General features: G+C 41.9%; 1 protein-coding gene across 18 annotated transcripts in view; it reads left to right on the top strand.

Moving 5' to 3' along the window:
• Positions 1-514: 514 nt before the first annotated feature.
• Positions 515-20,204, top strand: part of HNRNPA3 (heterogeneous nuclear ribonucleoprotein A3) — a 31,787-nt gene continuing 12,097 nt past the window's right edge. Inside the window, exons 1-14 of one of the 18 annotated variants that reach the window (XR_014853455.1) lie at positions 515-654; positions 4,435-4,546; positions 5,025-5,048; positions 8,768-8,890; positions 8,981-9,127; positions 9,210-9,420; positions 9,659-9,748; positions 9,809-9,916; positions 10,048-10,128; positions 10,790-10,936; positions 11,642-11,767; positions 11,850-11,921; positions 14,970-15,044; positions 17,639-17,886. Coding sequence is in view for 12 of the 18 variants with exons in the window: in XM_085066362.1 (XP_084922488.1) it covers positions 4,481-4,546; positions 5,025-5,048; positions 8,768-8,890; positions 8,981-9,127; positions 9,210-9,420; positions 9,659-9,748; positions 9,809-9,916; positions 10,048-10,128; positions 10,790-10,936; positions 11,642-11,767; positions 11,850-11,902 (1,176 nt within the window). In the remaining 6 variants the exon portion in view is untranslated. Of the gene's footprint in view, positions 655-807; positions 945-1,254; positions 1,383-4,434; positions 4,547-5,024; positions 5,049-8,767; positions 8,891-8,980; positions 9,128-9,209; positions 9,421-9,658; positions 9,749-9,808; positions 9,917-10,047; positions 10,129-10,789; positions 10,937-11,641; positions 11,768-11,849; positions 11,922-12,007; positions 12,385-14,969; positions 15,736-15,783; positions 17,887-20,204 lie in introns of those variants that run through there. The other 17 variants (XR_014853454.1, XR_014853452.1, XR_014853453.1 and 14 more) reach the window with 17 other exon arrangements.

Raw genomic sequence — 20,204 nt, 5'->3', positions numbered from 1 at the left:
AACACTCCTTGTCCTTATGCCATTTCTCAGGTAACGAAAAAATTGTAATATACGTGCTTAACTATGCTTTATTCTGTATGAAATTCTCGCAAAATACCCTTTCTCCTGAACTCTGCTAGTTTCTGATGGCAAGCGCCATTAAAAGCTACGGGCAATGCTTTTGCATGGGGAAGTTTGTGAAACTGACTTCTTGGACTTGTTTTGGTATTTATCCGGAAACAGACTAAGCTGTGCTCATTTCAGAGGGTAAGCGCTGAACGAGCTCTGTTCAGCTGCCTCTTTACAGCATCTCCAGCGTAAAAACAGTACGTGGAGACTAACAACTTCTCTGAGAAGGTCCCAGGCGCCTCAGGCACACCGCGACACTCCCGCAGAAGCGCCCCGTAACGCGGCATTTCCTCCTTTTCTCCTTCCCATCGAGTACCTGCTGCCGCCTCGGCGCCCAGCGCTCCCTCACGGGGCCCCGCGGCTCCGGGGCGGCGGGGGCGGGGCGGGCGGGGGCGGCCCCAGAGCGGGAGGCGGTGCCGCCCCGCGTGCTGGTCGCGGCTGCGCCGGCGCCGCCACCCCCACAGCGGGCGGCGGTTCGTGCGCGGGGCCGGCGGCCGGCGTGGGACCGAGCAGGGCGGGAAGGCGCTGTCGCTGAACGCCGGCACGGTGATATCTTCTCTTTCCTCGCCTCGCCTACCCCTCTCCGCACCTTCCCTCTCCCCAGCTTCCCTCGCTCCCGACCCTTTTGCCCTCACGGCGGGGAAGGCGCCGCGCGGGGCTCGCGGCCGGGGGGAGGGGGGGATGGGCTGCGGGCCCTGAGAAGAAAAGCGGTAACGGCCGCAGCGCGCGCGCCGCCCCGAGCCCGCCTTGCCGCCACGTGACCCCGCGCCGCCCCCTCCTCTGCCGCCCGGCTCCATATTGGCGCTGCGCTGGCCGAGCCCGGGCACAAAATGGAGGTAACTGCGCGGGGCGCCGGGCTCCCCGCCATCGGCCAGGGCGGGGATGGAAGGCGAGGCGGCTCTTCCCGCGCCGCGCGGGCTGGAGCGGCTCGAATTCTGCTCCAGCCTGCGGGCGGGAAAGTGCGGGGTGGAGGGAAATTGGCGGCAGCACGTCATGGAGCTCCACGCGGTGCCAGCGGCCGCCGTCTCCCTGCAGCGTTCCTGCTGCGCTCCAGAGCCGCTTTCGCCTGCGACACGCCGCGTTATTCCGCAATGGCGGCGCGGGCAGGAAGAGGGAGGGAGCGGGAGAGGCGGCGCTTCCGCCGCGCGGGCTGCGGCCGCCATTTCGCAGCGCCCCGACGCGTGGTGAGAGGGGCCCGGCCCGGGGCAGCGCTTGGGCAGCAGAGCCCTTGGCAGCGATCCTGGGAACACCGAAACACCTGGGCGCGTATTCGGGTAGGAGCAGGGCACAGCGAGCCCTGCACGTGCCTATGTCATTGTTCTGCCCTCCCCGTGTTCCTTTACCCTCCCTTCCCCTCCTCCCCCCCTCCAGTGTAAGGTATCCGGAGTAGTGCGGCAGGGATATTCTTTACACACTTTCTGCACCCTCACTTTTCTCGAAACCGACTTTAAAAGCATTACAATCGTTTAGTGCGGAACGGTGCTTCTCTCAGAGGAGCGCTGGTACACGTTGCAGCACCTCGCTAATGTCTCTCACCCCTGCCCAGAGGGAGTTGAAGCGTGTCGGGAGCCTTTGCTGCCCGGGGAGGTGGGGGAAGGAAACGTAAAGAGTTTTTTTGCTTTTTCCGCTGCCCCAGCCACACACGCAGAAACCCAGGACATTCGGTGGCTGTGACCCTGGTGGGCAGCACGAGGAAGCAGTCCTCCACAAATCTAGAGCAATCATCCCCGCCCTATTTGGAAGGAAATAGTCGATCTACTTTCCCCTTGCTTTTCTTTCCGCTAAACCTGAGGGTTTTTTGCTCACGTGTTTCAGAGTATGGCAAGGAAAAATAGTGCAGGTTTTTTGCCTGTACTCGCTTCGTTGAAAGCTGAAACCTTAAGATGAGAGAAACCAACAGGTCACACCAGTTTCTGTTCATACATTAAAAACAGAAGAAACTGGGTCCCTTAGCAAAGCAGCTAAAAACAACCTTTTCATAGAGGCAGTCAGTTGTTTTAGCTGCTTCAGGGTTTACTAACTGGGAGGGATGATGTGTTCAAAGCATTTGAACATGCTTCAGTAAAGCTTGGAAACCTATCATAGCAGATACTAAGCTAATATCTTGGGTTTTTCCAGGCACACCTTCCTATTGGTGTTGAGAATACACTACCGATGCACTTAGAACTGCGCATCTGTTGTTTCCCTGCTTTAACTTTTAGGTTTGGTAAAACACCCTACTCTGTGCACTTTAGGTCTAACATCAGCTGCTTACAGCAAAGACCAGTGCATTTTCCATAGTGTTCTCTGATTGGATAGGTAAACTTCCATCTTGGTAATGTCTTGTTAATGTTAGTTTCTTGTTTCCTGTAAGGCATATCGCAGCATTGTAAGTTCCTTTGAGTGATGAGACATGTTCTGGTGACATTTTTCTCACTATAAGTAGCAGATTTGCTTGGAGGCTGCTTTAAGTTTTGTAGTTAAGTTGCAGCATATAATTGCTCAATGCTAGTTTACCTAGTATTTAATAGTAAAAGTGGTCTGAATATTATTATTTAGCGTTTAACAGAGTATTTTGTTGGCGATAAGAATTTAAAAAATCTAGTGCTGTCAGCCTTAACAACTTTCTGAAGTTAAGGCAGAGTAGGAATAGCTCTGAGCATGGCTATGTTCCACCTCAGCTGATGGTGTGCATTAGCAAGAAGACAACTCCCTTTTTAACCCTCAAGGCCTTCAGAGGCCATTGGGGCAGAGATCATGCCTGGGAGCTACATGTTGGTCAGCGTGGAGCATCACTGGGGAAAGCAGCAGGTGACAACATCAGAAAGGGATTGCATACTTCCCATTACTTTGAAAAAGTATTTAAATAAGGTTATCTCTTTCCTCCCTAACAATTCCTAAAGTTTTATTTTGCCATGCAGCTAGTTTACAGAAAGCTCTTGAAGTGTTAATGTTCTGTTTCATATCTCCCTTACATGACAAAAACCTGAAAATCTCAGTTGAAATACATAATATCCTAACACCTCTTAAGTCAAACTGCTGTTTGAATTAAAGGATTTCAAGGGCAGGTTTAACATTGTGTAGAGAGGAACTGAAGATAATACATACAAACACTTCGATATTACTTTTTAAAACCTTTAAAATTGGTAATACATTAAATTACAATACTCATGTTGCACAGTTGAGTTTAATTTGAAGTTGGACTTTAACACAAAGTTACTTTTAAGAATTTCCACTTCAAATAACAGCACATATTGCTTATGAGTAGAGACCTGCCTGCCTTTCCCTATGCAGGAACAAAATTTGCAAGAAGAAAACTTCAAAAAACCCCCCAACAACCCAAACAAATAAAATCCCCACAGGAGTACACGTAATCTTGTAAATATGTAGCTTTTAAGTGCAGCACAAGTATAGTTCTACTGAAGTATGTTATGTAGTTAATAGTATTGCATTTTGGCTACTGTAATAAAGTTTCAAGAAACGTCCAAAGTAGTCGTGAATATTGGCCAAAGATATCAATACATTAATACCAAGACAAGTAACTGAATGATTCTAGAAAATTTTATGGGAAAAAAGGCCAAAGGGAGCATGATTTTTTTTTTTTTTTGAATGTGTAGGTATGGGTTCATGTACTGAGCTTACCTTGTAAAAGACTTCTTCTTTGTAATGATATGCACATTACATAGTATAGCGTAATAATCAAATATGTAATAGGGAAGAAAAAGTAATGAAGGTGTCTGGTGCTATAGATTGCTCAGGATCAGCTGTTAAAGTTCTTGATGTTGAAAGGCAGCATCAGTAAAGGGTTCTTGCACTACTCCTAGTGGAAAATGTGTTTTAATACAGGAACTGTGCAAGACATCTTCTAGTGTTCCACACTGCTGGGTTGCTGATTTCAAGAGGTTACACGTCAAATAGTTGTACTATAGCAGTGCTTTCAAAATGTTACGTATTAGGGGGTTTAAAATCCAGAAGAAAATTTATGTAGTGGGTTTGGATATGGAAGGTGGAATTTGCTTGCTGTTTATCAGTTGTACTCAGAATACTTCTGTAAGACAGTAATAGATAAAGGTTTGCTACAGATTTTAGCATTAGCTTGTACCTAGTTATTCCAGCAGTTGTTAAGTGAGCTTTTTACTAGGGTAGCTGACATTATTTTTACAGTTCTTTTTAATCATCAGCAAAATGGGCTGAGGATTTTTACTCTACCCTTTTAAATACTTCGGGGACTTCTTTTCTACTTTCACCCCTTTCTTCCTGTAAAGCCACGCCTGTGCATTGAGGCCAGAGAAGGCCTTGTGTCACAGGAATTGGGGTAAGTACTGACTTATCCAACCTGTTTTCTAGGTTTCCTAGATCTAAAAGAGAGGCCGAGTTAGAGTACCCTTCCAAAATGGCTGCTATTAAAGAAGAGAGAGAAGTGGAAGACTACAAGAGGAAAGGAAGACGATCCTCACAGGTGAGAGGATGGTTTTTATTAAAAATAAAGTAGTTTTAAGGGGGAAAGATGGAGAAAACCCAAGTTAACCATTTGTATCTTATATATTAATGTATTTTTTTTTCTACCTTCTTCATCCCCGTATTGGCAGAGTAACTTTAAATTGCAGTTTATTACTTACAGTTATAAGGGGTGGGATGTTAAGCATAATGGGGAAATTTTGCTTTTCTAGTTTTCTGTTCTAACAAAACTGGTTAAATATGTTTCTGATTAAAGCAAGTTGTAATTATTAAGAAATTCATGCATCCTCAGAGTATCAGCAGGAACTTGATTACTTCCTACCTTCAAAGTCCTGTTTTTAGTGGGAATGAAGACAGGTTCCTATTTTCTTTTTTTTTCTTTTTTTTTTATTTTTTAATTAAAAAATGGTTGCCTGATAGTCACTGCAAATGAAAGCGAGCTGTACTAAGTAAAAATAACTGTTTTCTTTTGCTTCTAGCAGAAATACCGTAGACTGAATAAGGTGCGTAGTATAGAGAAGATGTTGGGGCTGTTTCTGGGAGGATGGGAGCTAGAGTTACTTTGGGGCAGGGTGCGGAAGTGGGAGGGGGGGAAAGTTCTTCATACCCTTCAGAAAATAACTTTAAGATCAGCAAAAAGGGTATTAAATACGCTTATAATAGCTTATGACTGAGGCATTTTCTCTGTTTATTTGGATTTGTTTGCTTTCTAACATTACTTTTTCAGGTTGCCTGAATATTTTAGCTAGTTCAACTTTTTTCTGGAGTGATACACTACTGCAATGTGGGAGGGCCTATGCACTTGAATTGCGAACAAACCTTGTCCCAGTTGCACGTGTCTGGTAGTGTATGGTTATTTTGTATTGAAGTACGGTGTGTAAAGTCCTCTGGAAAGAATGTTGAAAACTCAATTATTCAGACTCTGGATTGAGTGTAACTGTGGTCGCTGCAGACCTAATAAGCTCTTGTAGTTTGCAAAAGGAGACTGCTCTGCAGTGATCTCGGATGAGTGTCTAGAGAGCGTGTTTCTCAGGGAAAGTTGCTGAGGCCCTATTGCCTGTAAGCTTTCCCACGTCAGAATAGAAGACAGTGTAGGATTGTAGTGCCTGGGGACAGGGTAGTTCTCAGTTAGCCACAGTTGAGTGTAGGTGTGGTGCCACGCATTTTGTGGACGCTTGCTGCTGCTCAGCAGTAGAATGCATGGGAGGGCTCCACTCCAAAACTGTGCCTTAAGAGAGAAATACTACAACTCCAAAAGGCCGATTATTCAAAAGCGCTGCTATAGCAAGTTCCAGTTGATGGCGACCTCAGGATAGAGGCAGTACGTATCTGCAGCGGCGCTGTCAGGTGTCGGGATTTCTGCAAAGATGAGGATTTTTTCAGGAATCCCAAGGGGCTCTAGCTGCCATCTTCTCTTGCCCGTTTACGCAGTAAGGTGCAGTTAGCCTGTGCCGAGTGTGGGGGGGTTTGGGTAGGGCCTGGGAGGCAGTGGTTGGGTTTTGCTGGCAGGAGGAGGCGAGCAGCGGCCCTGCAGCGCGGCCTCTCCTGTGCTGCTGCGGGCCGCGGCTCCGCCCGTGGCGCCACTGCGGCGCCCCGCCTCGGCTCCGGAATGGCGGCGCGGCTCAGCACAAAATGGAGGCGGCCGGGGCCGCGCACCGCTGGGGCTGTAGCGGGGAAGGCTGTAGTCGGGCCAGAAGGAACGTTCTCCGCCTCCGCAGAGCCTTTTAGTGTGTCTGGGAGCCTCTCTAGCAGCTTAGGGGGAGAAACAGTGTCGTGCTGCCTAGAGGCAGGCTGGGCGTTGTTGCAGCTGCTCTCTCTGCCCCCGCCCAGAGGAGCGCTGCGAAATGGCTGCTGGCCTGCCGGGTCAGCTGAGTGGGAAGCAACCCGCTGATCCTTGTGGAGCTGGGTGCTAGTTACACTAAGGGTGAGATGTGTTGTGCAGGATTTTCTGTCCAGGAGAAATTGCTGTTACAAATAACTTACAGCAGAACAGCTCAAAAACAGCATCTTGTCTGATTGAGGGACAGCACTCTGAAAACCCCAGTGAGAACAAACTGCCTAAAAAAAGCAATTCCGTAATTCTCTAAGAAAATGTTATTGTCTGGTTTTGCATAGAGTTCTATAATATATATGTGTCCTGAGGATAATTTCTCTCCAGTAGAACAGAGAAGCTGTGACAGTAGGTGTATTTTCTCCTGTATGAGAACAGCAGTTCATGTGCACATAATAGTGACAAACAGAAAAGAACTTCACTTTTCCTTTCAGGAGTGACCTGAAAAGTTCTGTGGTCATTCTTCTAAGGTAAAAGCACTCTTGAGTTGTTAGCTGAAAACTCTCGTAGCCTTGAGGGATATCAGAGAACTGTGAAAAGTCTGTTCCGTTTTTCCTTTCATAGGTTTCTGACTTCAGAGGAGTCTAAACTCTTCAGTTTCACAAAATTTCTTTCAATATGTGTAAAATAATTTGAAACACTTAATGTTGTAGCTTTAACATAACCCAACTAAAAATTGTCAGTAGGGGTTTTTTTGTTTCTTTAATGCAATTAGCAACAGAAGACCTAAAGCAGTTTCTATATGAAGTAGCTGTGTAATCCTAAAAAAGTAGAAGCTTACATTTAGTGAGAAGAAAGTCGGTTTTTTTTCATATCTGTGCAGTCTGGAACACTTGGAAGACAGTAGAAGCTTTACTTTGTAGTCATGGGACCATTGACTGTTAAAGATTTATCTAATGATCCTGTGGTAACAAAACCTTAAATAGAAGGCTATTACAGAGGATGCTGGGGTTCTTTCTCACAAAATTTAGCAGGTGTAAGGGCAGGGCTTTACTTCCCAGACAGCTTTTCATAATCTTAGTTATTGTTTCCTGTAGTACAACCTGAACATTTTAAAACAACAATTTGCCTAAAGCACTGTATAATTCAGAAAATCTCAGTCAAAGGGCTTGAGCTTTCTTGGCCAATCCCAGCAGCAAGGCAGAGGTTAACACACTTCAGATTTGAAGAAAAATGTCTACAGATAGATGTCTGTGACTGGTTTTACATAGTTCACCTCTCACGATAATGCTGCATCTAGTCTGATTTGATACGCACTGTAGCAGAAACAGTGAAGCCTGTTGCACATTCATGTGACAGAACTGAGGTCATACATAGTATAGCTGGCCAGCACCTTGTGGAGTGTTTTACATACACAGAAGTGCCCACTTGCTAAACAAGATTTTAATCTGGTTGCTTTTTGTAAGACTTCTCTGACAATAGGAGTTGTAAAACAATTTTTTGTTAACTGCTGTAGACTATACGGGGGAATTCCCTGCTTGCTAAAAAAGTGCAGCACTGAAATAGCAGAAACACAATTGTAGTCTTAAGCCCATTTCAGTCATGTGATAGAAAACTGCAAATTTGATCTTTTAAAATATGACTGGTCACATATAGGCAGTGTTACCAAGAGCTATTAAACTTGTTTGTTCTGTGGTGCTTGCTAAGTTACCAATCTTACTCCGGTAGTTGTACTGCTGCTGGGTCACTGATGGGTTGTTACTCGTGGCATTTTTTTGTAAGACATAAGTCCATGTTGCTTCACATTTCAGAGGTATTTCCCATAACACTAAAAACCACATACATACTTGTACTTTCTTGCTTACATGTACTTCAAGAATAAAATTATGCAAGTGCAAAATAGATAATTTTAAGAATTTAGAACTGATTTGTTTCTTAAAAATGTGGAAAAGTAACCTTTCAAAATGGATATCCACGAAGAGCAGACACTCAATCTGAGCAGGAACCTTTTTTTCTTGTATACTGCGTCCTTAAATTTTTTTATAGTTCTGCATAATTACGCTTCATAAAGTATTAGAACTTGCCTTTATCTAGCAGTGCTTCGTCCCCAGTCCCTGCAGCGCAACGTGTAACTCAAAGATAGGCGCAGAGTGAATGCACTTCTAGGGGGTGGGGAGCAACCAAGTTACCTAGTATATTGAAATGGCTTTACTGTTTGTATTTTAGCACTCTTTAAGTTGTTAGTTAGTGTTTTAATTGAAATCATACCTCATTAAGTGTTTACTATGTTTACTATGCTGCTGTCTAAACCCATTAGAAGTCATTGTTTTTATGTAAATGTATTTCACCTATTTGTAGTTACAGTATGCACGGATTATTTCTAATAATTCAATGCAATTTTAATTCTGTGATTTGTATTCAAAATATGTTTTTGATTTTTTGATTTTGTAGGGCCATGAGCCAAAGGAGCCAGAGCAGTTGAGAAAGCTGTTCATTGGAGGTCTGAGCTTTGAAACAACAGATGATAGCTTGAGAGAGCACTTTGAGAAATGGGGCACACTCACGGACTGTGTGGTAAAGTGTCTAATCTCACTTTGTGCTTTTGGAAGGGTTAGGTACTTCAAGTAGCACAGAAATACAGAATGTCTCCTTGTGTGTTTGCAGGTGATGAGAGACCCACAAACAAAACGTTCCAGAGGCTTTGGCTTTGTGACTTACTCCTGTGTGGAGGAGGTGGATGCTGCCATGAGCGCTCGACCACATAAGGTTGATGGACGCGTGGTTGAACCAAAGAGAGCTGTTTCAAGGGAGGTGAGTTAGTGTTCCAGTTAACTGTATTTCCTCATACGTACTTAATACTTTAAAGCACTGAATGTCATTTTTGGCATTGCAGGATTCTGTAAAGCCTGGGGCACACCTCACAGTAAAGAAAATATTTGTTGGTGGAATTAAAGAAGATACAGAGGAATATAATTTAAGGGAGTACTTCGAAAAATATGGCAAGATTGAAACCATAGAAGTCATGGAAGACAGGCAGAGTGGAAAGAAAAGAGGCTTCGCCTTTGTAACTTTTGATGATCATGATACAGTTGATAAAATTGTTGGTATGTAACCTCTTTAGTGAGAAATGACTTACGGGATAAAAATGTTAACATAAGATTTCAGAACAGCAGTGTGTGGAATGAGATGTTTGCATAATTAACTGCTTTACTACTCTAAGAAATGGGGTTGATTTAATGTTCTTTTTCAAAGCATGCTCATGCCTTACAGTAACTTTTTATGTTTTACAGCATATAGCTGTGATGTGATTTTCTAACTTTCCTATTTCACAATTTTCTGTAGTTCAGAAATACCATACTATAAATGGACATAACTGTGAAGTGAAAAAAGCACTCTCAAAACAAGAGATGCAGACTGCTAGCTCTCAGAGAGGTGAGTTGTAGTTGTGCATAGCCATTTTGTGTAACAGGTTTTCAATTAATGTAATTCAAGTGAAATATTTTGTAGGTCGTGGGGGTGGCTCAGGCAACTTCATGGGCCGTGGAAACTTCGGAGGCGGTGGAGGGAGTTTTGGCCGAGGAGGAAACTTTGGTGGGAGAGGTAAATGGCTGGAATATTAATAGAGAATGTACTTTATATTTTGGTTTTGGTTTTTTAATTTCCTGTGTCAATTGGCCTAAACACTTAACATGTGTGTTCAGGAAAACATTCTCATCTGTTTTGTGTTCTAGGAGGCTATGGGGGTGGTGGTGGCGGTGGTGGGAGCAGAGGAAGCTTTGGGGGTGGTGACGGATACAATGGATTTGGTGATGGTAAGTGTATTGTTCACTTCCTTTTCTTCACAATGTTAGAACAAGCTGTAAGTCTCGCCTTCACCTTGGAAGCAAAGTCTACTTTGGTGATAATGTGCTAATAGCGATAATGAAAATAAGATGTCCACTAATTGTAGAGCTGTGAAGAGTTAACTTTTTTTGTTCTCCCCACAAAGTGATGGGTGGCAAAAATAGTCATCTGTATTTACCCTTTAAATAATGTCGTGTCATGAGGGAGCTGTTCATTATTGAGAACTAAGTGAAGATTCTGATGTCAGTTGTGATGACTACAACTGAATAAAGCAGTAATCAGCTATCATACAGAAATGTTTTCAGTTAACTCTTAAAGACCATTTCTTATGGTTCAATAGTATCTTTTTCGTGATGAAGTTAGGATGAATAGAGGCAGAATTAGCAAAAGGCAAAAAGGGATGCGGGAAGTAGCGTGTAATTAATTACTTGGGTCCTGATTTTATAAGCATGGGGTTTTTTTTCAATTAAATAGTTAAGATATGCAACCACAATGAATATAATACAGGGAAAGCGCTGTGGGACATTTTTAATGTGCAAGTGTATTGGTTTGGGGTTTTTTGTTGAATTGATCTTTCCTTATCAGTGTTTAGCTTTGGTGTATTAAGTTTGACTCTTCTTTTATTCAAAGGTGGCAACTATGGTGGTGGTCCTGGCTATGGCAGCAGAGGAGGTTATGGTGGTGGTGGAGGACCAGGATACGGAAACCCAGGTGGTGGATACGGAGGTGGAGGAGGAGGATATGATGGCTACAATGAAGGAGGAAATTTTGGTGGTGGTAAGATTCCAGCTTTAATTCGACATCTCTCTTTTTTAGGTTTCATTTCACAGTGCCTGGAATACAGTAATGCATTAAATTAGTTGTATGAGTAGGTTTTAATGTAGAAGACCAAGATTTTGGCCGTTTCAAGTATGTTGCTGTGCTCTGATACCAGTTCATAACATGTAGAGCACATCCTCCTTTGTGAGGACTATAAATCTAGATTTTTATGAGCTTTTTTTATTGTTTGACCAAAGTTTGGGGAGTTTAGCTGCAAAAACTGCTGTATATCTTACTATACTTCCTGCTGTATGTATGCAGCATGTCCATTTCAGTTCTATCAGTTTTTTGAGCAAATAAATTTTAATTTACATTACTGTCATACATGCAAAGTTGTGGAGTAGAAGAATGACGGTGAGATTCAGGCTTTTCTGACATTGTGGTCTTTAATTTGGCCTATTGAGTTAGTTTCAAATTGCTTGCTCAAATGTGCTTATAATGTGATGTATTTCATCTTCAGTAAAATACTAATTTCTAATCGTAAGAATACCAGGGGCTGTCCATTACTTGTGCATTTTGCATAGAGGTAGCATCAAAATGCTTGAACTTCATTTTAAATTGTTCTAAAGTATTACTGTTTATTTTTACACTGGGTATCAGAATTTGGCAAGCTTCATGTCCTAAGTGTTGAGCAAACATGGCTTTATAAATTACTTGTTTCAGGTAATTATGGTGGAAGTGGAAACTACAATGATTTTGGCAATTACAGTGGACAACAGCAGTCTAACTATGGTCCCATGAAAGGTGGTGGCAGCTTTGGTGGCAGAAGTTCAGGCAGTCCCTATGGTGGTAAGTATGATTCTGTACAGAAAATATTTTTTGAGCTAAAGTGCCTTGTTCATGTTTTTCAATATACACTCTGGTTTTTTAGGTGGTTATGGATCTGGAAGTGGAAGTGGGGGCTATGGTGGTAGAAGATTCTAAAAATGCTACCAGGAAAAGGGTAGGTGTAATGCATATTTGTAATGATGATTAATAATGTACAACTGTTCACTGAGAGTAATAATTTTCTTATCCTGTATTCAACAGGCTACAGTTCTTAGCAGGAGAGAGAGCGAGGAGTTGTCAGGAAAGCTGCAGGTTACTTTGAGACAGTCGTCCCAAATGAATTAGAGGAACTGTAAAATCTGCCACAGAAGGAACGATGATCCATAGTCAGAAAAGTTACTGCAGCTTAAACAGGAAACCCTTCTTGATCAGGACTGTCATAGCCACAGTTTGCAAAAAGTGCAGCTATCGATTAATGCAATGTAGTGTCGATTAGATGTACATTCCTGAGGTCTTTTCTCTGTTGTAGCTTTGTCTTTCTTTTTCTTTTTATTTTCCCATTACATCAGGTATATTGCCCTGTAAATTGTGGTAGTGGTACCAGGAATAAACAAATCAATGAATTTTTAACTTTTCAATATTTGTGTAGTTCAGTTTTTCCACATTTAGTACAGAGAACTCTATAACAGAAATGAAATGTAGTTTAGGGTGTTTCCTTGTTAGTTAATAGAGAAGATAAATGCATTTCTCAATTACTATTTTGTATTAATTTAAAGTTAACAATAGAAACACCTATTGATTTGCAGTCTTAAGGGGTCTAGTCTCAGTGTATATACGTAACTGTCATTGACATGAGTTACATAGGCATACAGAGGGAAAACATCTGTATGTTGCATTATAGTTTGTTTAGATGTATAACTAGGATTGAGTTACTCAAATTAGTGTTTGTGAATCATAGAACTAAGCTTTACCTTAATGAAAATTTCAAATTACCTTTTGGTTTGTGCATATTTTTTTAATTTGTAGTTCTGTATTAGTACTAGCGCTTCAAGAAAATAAGGCATGATAAATATTTTAACAAGACCAACTTTAGACACATGAAAGCTGTCTCCCGTCTCATTTGAGATGCATAAGGGATAACTGAAGTTGTTTAAGTCTTGGGTGAAGAGAAAAAGAAATTTGCTTTTTACCTTTATATTTATTGTAATTCCCGAGAAGTTAAGGTGGGGGGAATCAAGTGCCTGTTTCCTTGGGATATACAATGATTCTGTTTCAATAAAACTATACTTTGGGGAGGGTGGCTTGGAATTTTCATCCCCTTTGTCCCCATTTCCTTCTCCCTCACACCAGACTGCACTGTTTCAATTAAATGAGGCATCATAGTGAGAGTAATAGGTATGTTCCTCAATGATTTAATGGCTATATACTTTCTTGCATGCACCCTAGGCAATTTTCTGGACACATTCTTCTGACTGGGAGCCAAGGGTAGCGCAGGTGTAATCACTGACAGTCCCAGGTAATGCGTTCCAAAAGCCCGTTCCCCATGAGCTCTTAAATAGTAGAGTTCTTCCCCGGTTTCCCTGGCAGACATCTGTGCTTGGCTAAGAGCTCAAAGATGAAACACGATCTAGTTGTATTTTACCGACTAAAAACACTTCCACCGTGTAGAGTGGTACAGTCCTGAGTTCCCACAGATAGAATGATGGTGTGCTACAACTGGATTTGGTGCAGTGGTGTAGAAAATCTGACCAATACATGTGGCTAGAAATTGTACTTCAGTCTCACTTCTGACCTCCAAATTAAGGCATTGCAGTCTGTCCTGTCCTCATCTGATGTGAATTCTCTTGGCTATTGCCAGGCCAGTGCTTGCTGTCAATTCAGACTCAAGAGTAGGGACCCAGTCAATAAAAGAAATACTCAGACACTTGGCAATATGTATTGGAATTACGCCTGTTTCACTTCTGGGTCAATGTGCAGTATAAGGTAAATGCAATTCCAGTGTAGGAATGAATCTGCAAAGATGTATGAAATGGCTCAAGGCATAACCAGTCATATTAAATGAATTATAATTTTTAAGAAGTGGTAGAAAAATAAGTGTGTTGTTTGAAAAAAATTAAACATGTTATTTAAATGCTGTTATTGGAGTGTATTTAGACTGCAGTACACTAAAACAAGGAACCAGTGTCAAGATGGTAGCCTCCAGAATGGATTTTAAAGTCTGCTTATTCTTTTCTGTGGAGTTCTGAAAGATCTCAAAAGTTAAAGCAAGAATTGGTGGTTTAGTGAACGCTTCTGTTGTTGTACGTGTTCATTTGGGCTTGGGGTGGGGGGGAGGCTGTACTTCAATAAAGGCATTTTTTAAACAATCCATTCAGAGTTTGGAAACATGGGAACCTAAACCACAACTCACTAGGGAGTGAAACACCTAACTACCGACTTGCTTTGTACATTACTGCGCTTAGAAGATGTGTAGACTTGCACCTGGGGCCTGCATCTGATTGCAGGGACAACTGGAGGATGGGGTTGATGTCCCTTCTAACAATTGATCTGGTATTTCTAAATTTTTTTAGAATGTATTGACAGTGTTCTTTTTAACAGGGCCTCTTGTAGCTGTACTGTGACTACAATGTTAACTTTGAAAAATAGTGTCATAATAAACTTTATGAACAAGATCTGTATGCAACTTTTAAGAGATGGATGTAAGTGACCGCTTTGTAGGTGGGTGGGGTAGCTTAGCTGTTGTTTGTGACGTGGAAAAGTGTAAGCCATGAGGACAGTGATCCGCCAGCTTTACAGAACCTAGGATGTACTTCTTTGATCCATACATTGCTAAGGAGACTCGTAAGACAGGACTTCAGCAGCCTATTGAGTATGGAGAAGTCAGCCTAATTAAAGAATGACAAGGCAGCAGGAGCAACAGCTTCAACTTCCAGAAAAGTGAAGGAATAAGATACTGTGCTGATAGTGAGCAGCTTTCCCAAGGCTAGTTAAATCTGCTTATCACAGCTGAAATATCGAAGAAAGTCTAGCAAGAGTTCTTCACCTTTTGGAACCTCCTTGAGTGATAGCTACTTGAGTTGACTCAAAATCAATAGGTCTAGCATTTAGACCTGAAAGGAAGGGCAATGAGCATAGGTAAGGTTTGCCTTTAAAATTTTTCATGAATTATAAAGAGTGGTGGGAGGTTTTTAAACAAGGTAAGAGTAATTTCTTTAATTTTCAGGTTGAATGAGAAGATGCTGCTTGACAAAATGGGGAATGTCTTGCACATCCTCTTCAAATGAAGGTTTCTGACTGGGTAAGATTTGTAGTGTATAGTAAAACATCTGTTTTAACCCTTATTTTCTTCTAGGCTTTCCTTTGACAGCGTTTTAATATCAAGGGAAGCCAGAAGTACTAAGCAAGTATTCCAGCATATGTCATCCAGTGTTTCCTGTTCTGGATGAGGGCTGCCTGCTGGCATAAATCCTATCCAAGAATCTTCTGTTCCTGGCAGATAAGAAATTGCTTCATGTCTGAGATCAGCAAGACAAATTGATGTTTGGAAATACGTGTTTTGGTTACTGGGGAGTGTGCTGGGGTAGGGGGTGGGGGGAAATTGTTCTGTGCCTTGTCATGGACAGAGGTGCCCCAGAGAAGCCCGGAAAGGCAGTGACAAGTGCTGCTTCAGTTCTCAGCAGTGCGTGACCTGCTGCTGCTGCACCCACTGCGGAAGGGAGCTTAGCATTGGTAAAAGCTGGGACTTCCCTCCTAGGGAGTGGGCCTTGGCTGACTAGGTGATGTATTTACCTGTGCAAATCAAAGAGCTCGCTTTCAGATTTTGGGTGCTTTCAGGTAGGGTAGTTAAGGCAAATACTGTCATGATACCCAGCTAAAACCACAATGGCATTTGTACAGGTGAATGGCAATAAAAATTACTCACAGAATCTTCATATTTATGCAGATTGGAACATGTATTATTTCCTTTTCTGCATCTTTGATTGTTAGAGGTCCTTTTATAAAGTAGTTCAGCATCTATTTAAACTTTGATTGTTGAGGTCCTTTTATAAAGTAGTTCAGCATCTATTTAAACTCCCCAGTACACTTCTGAGCCTCTGCATTCTTTTGAAGTCAATTTCTATTTTAGTGTTGGTTATAATTCAGTTGCTCTGAAAGTAGTCAAATGGAAGCTGCCTCATCAGAGGCAGAGGCATGTTCACAGACTGATTGAGGTATTGAAACTTTTTACCTGCTGCCTGTAGCCTTCCAGAAAGTAATTCCTGGCTTTGTAATACACAATTGAATGTAATTTAGTAGTCATACACAGATTTTCATAAAATCAGAAGCTACTTAATAGAAAATCTCACTATGACTGCATATATTTTAAAAACAAATATTGACAAAAGTTTGTGCTTGGTCAAGGCTGAGCCAAGATCTGAAACTGCAGCAGGACAGTCACAGTTGCCTTAGTGTAATGTGCCAGACATGTTGTGACTGAGGTGGCAAGCTTGCTTTCTTAGACCTAAAAGTGGGTCTTAGACCTGTGCTTTTGCTCTGCTTAGTGGAGCTCCCCCAGGCATCTGTGCAGCAGCAGGTAATGGGCAACAGCACTGCCCCTCAGGTGAGGGCAAATGCTCTTGAACTTGTGGTGGTCTTTGGATTTTTTTAACAGTGAAATTTTGGAAACGTTTCAACAAAATTAATTTTTAACGAAAGCTTTGTCGTTTGCATTCTGGTACTGGGCCTGTGTATAGAGCAAAGCTCTCTACCTTTGCTTAACGTGAGAGGATTCCACATTGCAGCAGACTTGTTCTGTGCTCTCGACAGGACTTTTTGCACCACATACAGAAAAATATATTCACTGTTAGAATTATTTTCACACTTTGATTTATAACACTCTTGTTAGCTATTTTGCTTAAACTCAGGTATTTATAGCCAAATTAGTTCAGAAATAACTTTGACCAAAATAAACACATTCTTAACGGAGTACTTGGTCAAGTGTATCTGTCCAAGAGGCACTTTTAAGAGTTAACATTGTTTCATGGCCATGTTTTTGTTACTGGCTTCTATTAAAAAATAGCAGCTCTAAGTGTAGATGTAAAGATGCCAAGCTAACGAAGCATTGGTCCCTAAGCTGCAGCTGTACAGAAATTTATTTGGTAACAAAAAGGGTCCTTCTGGGTAGTGAAGCGGGTTTCCCCAAAAGCCCAGATTGATGGAGATGTAGTAACTGCATTAGTACAGAAAACCAAAATTAAACACAGCATCTTAACTTTGATATCCTTTCAATACTTAAGGTTCCTAGTCTTTTCAAGCATTGATTGTGTGATGTACTGATGTGCTGTCTTTGGTTCCTGTGTTTAAGACATAACATGTTTTCATGTACTGTCTACACTGAGGTGGAATATTCACAAATCTGTGTTGTCTCTGACAAGTGTGTGTATCTTAAATTGTGTGGAGCATGTAAGATCTTGAGTGTCACTGAAATTCAGATATCTGATGGATGATTCTTTTTCTGCTGTGGGTGCTACAGGTTGACATCTCTCTTAGCTTTTTCCTGAACTAAAGTAATCCAAGTATCTCCATAGAAGAAAAAATGGCCTTCATGTAGAAGATAATATCACAAGATTGGAAACAGAATAAAATGGTATAACTGGCAGAGACTTCAAAGCAATGGTGCTAGTGTGCTGACATCTTAGAACTTGTGGTTAAACAAGTTAAAATGGCATGGAAACTGAAAATTTCAGTATAGTCCATAATGGATTGAAATTTGTTTAAATATTTCAATTTTGTATCAGAATAAAGTGTATGTTGTCAAATGACTTACAATCTAAAATGTGTTGGTATTACCTTTTTTTAGTGCTGTGAAGAACACAAAATGGTCTTGAATTATTGCAACATGTTTTCTTACAGGATCATTTTTCCAGCTTGGGACTGCAAGCCAAAAAAACCTTGGTTCAGCCTAGCTTTTCAGCTTTACTCTTAATAGTTTTAAAACTGAATGTTTTGAGCAAGAAACAAATGGTATCCACATGGCAGCTTGTCAGTGTATGAGGTCAGCAATTGTGATGCTTTAGACTTGGCAATGTCGCTAGTTACTCTCTGGTTTGGGAACATACTCTGTACCTCAGTAATAATAATAAAATGCTTAAAGTTTGCAATCTGATGTTTTTGTATATATGAGTAATGTGGAATTTTTTTTCCTTAATGATGATGGGTGTTTAGATGCAAGTGCAGCACTGACTGCATTGATGTGAAGAATGCTGGTTTAAACTGAATGCAAGTTGTCACAGTCTGACTTACTTTAGACTGATCCTTCACCTGGTGAAATTCAAACAAGGCTGCTGCCTTAACTGCAGGTTTTGTGTTGCACTTTTTGTTTTGGTAATGGAAGAAGTGTCTTTGTATTATGTTTTAGACAAATGGGTGGTACAAATACTACACAGCCCCTGCAAAGGCTGCAAGGATGCTGTTTGCCTTTGGCTTTCACATTAGTGAACAAATTAAGGAACAAATGGAAGTGCAGGGCAGGGGTTTACTGAGGTATCTGTTTTATAGCCAATTTGTAATTACAGTATTGCAGCTGTAGAGAAAATTTTCTATGATAGACATTTGATAGAGGAGTTAATAGGAAGGGGAACCCAGGAGCTTTTTAGGTGCTCTGTGCTTTGCCATCAGCCCGGCCTATGTTTAATCAGTGTTGAAAGAATGTCCAGGGCCATGGCTCAGTGTGCTTTCTCCTTGGTGACTATGCTCTAAAATTGCCATCCTCAAATATGGATTAGGCCTCTTGCTTTAAATGGCAGCAGTGTCTTGCATTCCCCTAGTGCCCACCCTGGCTTGGCTATTGTTGGGGTTTTCCTTCCTGAGCAGTGCTGGTAGCAAAGCCAGGGGCACATTTTAACAGCATCAGAATGAAAAATATCCCATGCTGCAGCAGTAACTTTGTTGTAGGACAGCCAGGCAACAGCTAAAGTAGAGCAAATAAAGTCCATTAAGTTGAGCCTGCAGGTTTTCAACCATCATTGCTGACCCGTTGCTCCAAGCAGAGGAGTGTTTCTGCATTCAGAGTGTGTCAAGGGCATGGCAGGGGCAAGGCCTGACATGCAGTTACCAAGGAAGGTCAGTATCACTAAGGTAAGCAGCCTCAAGGTGCTAGCTGGGTCACCCAGATCTGCATTTCCCAGTGCCTTTGCAAAAGTACAGATGTTAGTACTTGGTGGAACAGTTACTGTTCCTAGCAGTCCCAGGATGGTGGAACTCTGAGCCAAATCTTCTCATGACTCCACTGTATTTGCAGTGTCAAACAGACATTTTGCGGGGCAGAACCTCACTTGAAAATTTGCAGCAAGTAACTATGAGAAGCCTTGTGAAATCTTTTTCTCTTGGGGTAGGTAGGACTGGAACATCTGCTAGTCCCAGGTTTAAGTCTCAAAGACTTTCCTTCTGGTCCTGGCACTTGGCAGTACACCTGCCTTTTAGCGAGGATGTAGTCAATAGGATCATGGTTCCTGGTGTTTCCCCAGAACAAACCTACCTGGGGGGTGAAGCTGTTACTGTTCTGCTTTTCCTCTCCCTGCTCTGCCAAGGCTCCTTTGCAGAGGGGCAGGGACAGTGTGGGGATGAGTGTCTGCACCAGGTGCCAGGGACACCTCTGCTATACAGAATCGATAAACGAGTCACAGGAAGATGGAGACAAGGTGACAAAGGTTGTGGGGTAATAAAAACAAAAGCTGATTGTGAAGTTACACTGACTGGTGCTACTGTGGCCAGCCAAACAGTAAAAGATAATCTGCATCTGTGCATTCAGTGCATCTGGGGAAAACCAAAACTGGTACCTACAGCATTGCAGGCTCCAAACTAGTTATTGCTGTTCAGGTGAGAAGGCTTGCAGTCACTGGAGCATTGTATGAAAGCAGCAAACACCACAGAACAGTTGGAATTGGGAACCCTGCCACAGCATCCTGTGACACAGCAATACTGACCAAAACTGGCTTTCCCTTCTTCCTAAGTGCACAGGGCTTTTTTTTTTAAGGACACTCAAAAGGTTCATAAAAAGTGGTATGAGGTGGAATTGGGATAATATAAAATTGTTCTTGTGGCTTTCACAGCCAGCTGAGATGGTTCCTGATGGATATGCAACTCCAGTTTAAAAGTTTGGGAATAAAAATATCAAGACTGAATTCACCAGCAACTGTGAATTCAGCATTTTACTTAACATTACTCCAACTTTGTGAATAATGAGCTAATGGAAGGCTGGATTCCTAATCTGATATCACTCTTTAAACCCTGTCTCCTACTGTATTATTAAACCATCTTTGTGGGTTCTATTCTTCTTAGCATGTCTGTTTCCTTCTTTTAAAAATATGTACCAAAAGGTGTTGCAAAACAACTTTTTTTCATACTTAAATGACATTATGCATAATAATGCAATAAACAAATTCCTAAAAATATATAGATCATCAGTGGCAAGGAAAAA

The sequence above is a fragment of the Lichenostomus cassidix genome, chromosome 7, assembly GCF_008360975.1.
Source record: "Lichenostomus cassidix isolate B80296 chromosome 7, HeHo_3.0, whole genome shotgun sequence".
Taxonomy (NCBI): domain Eukaryota; kingdom Metazoa; phylum Chordata; class Aves; order Passeriformes; family Meliphagidae; genus Lichenostomus; species Lichenostomus cassidix.
Note: the sequence above shows the minus strand (reverse complement) of the source record. Positions and strands in the feature narration are given on the sequence as shown.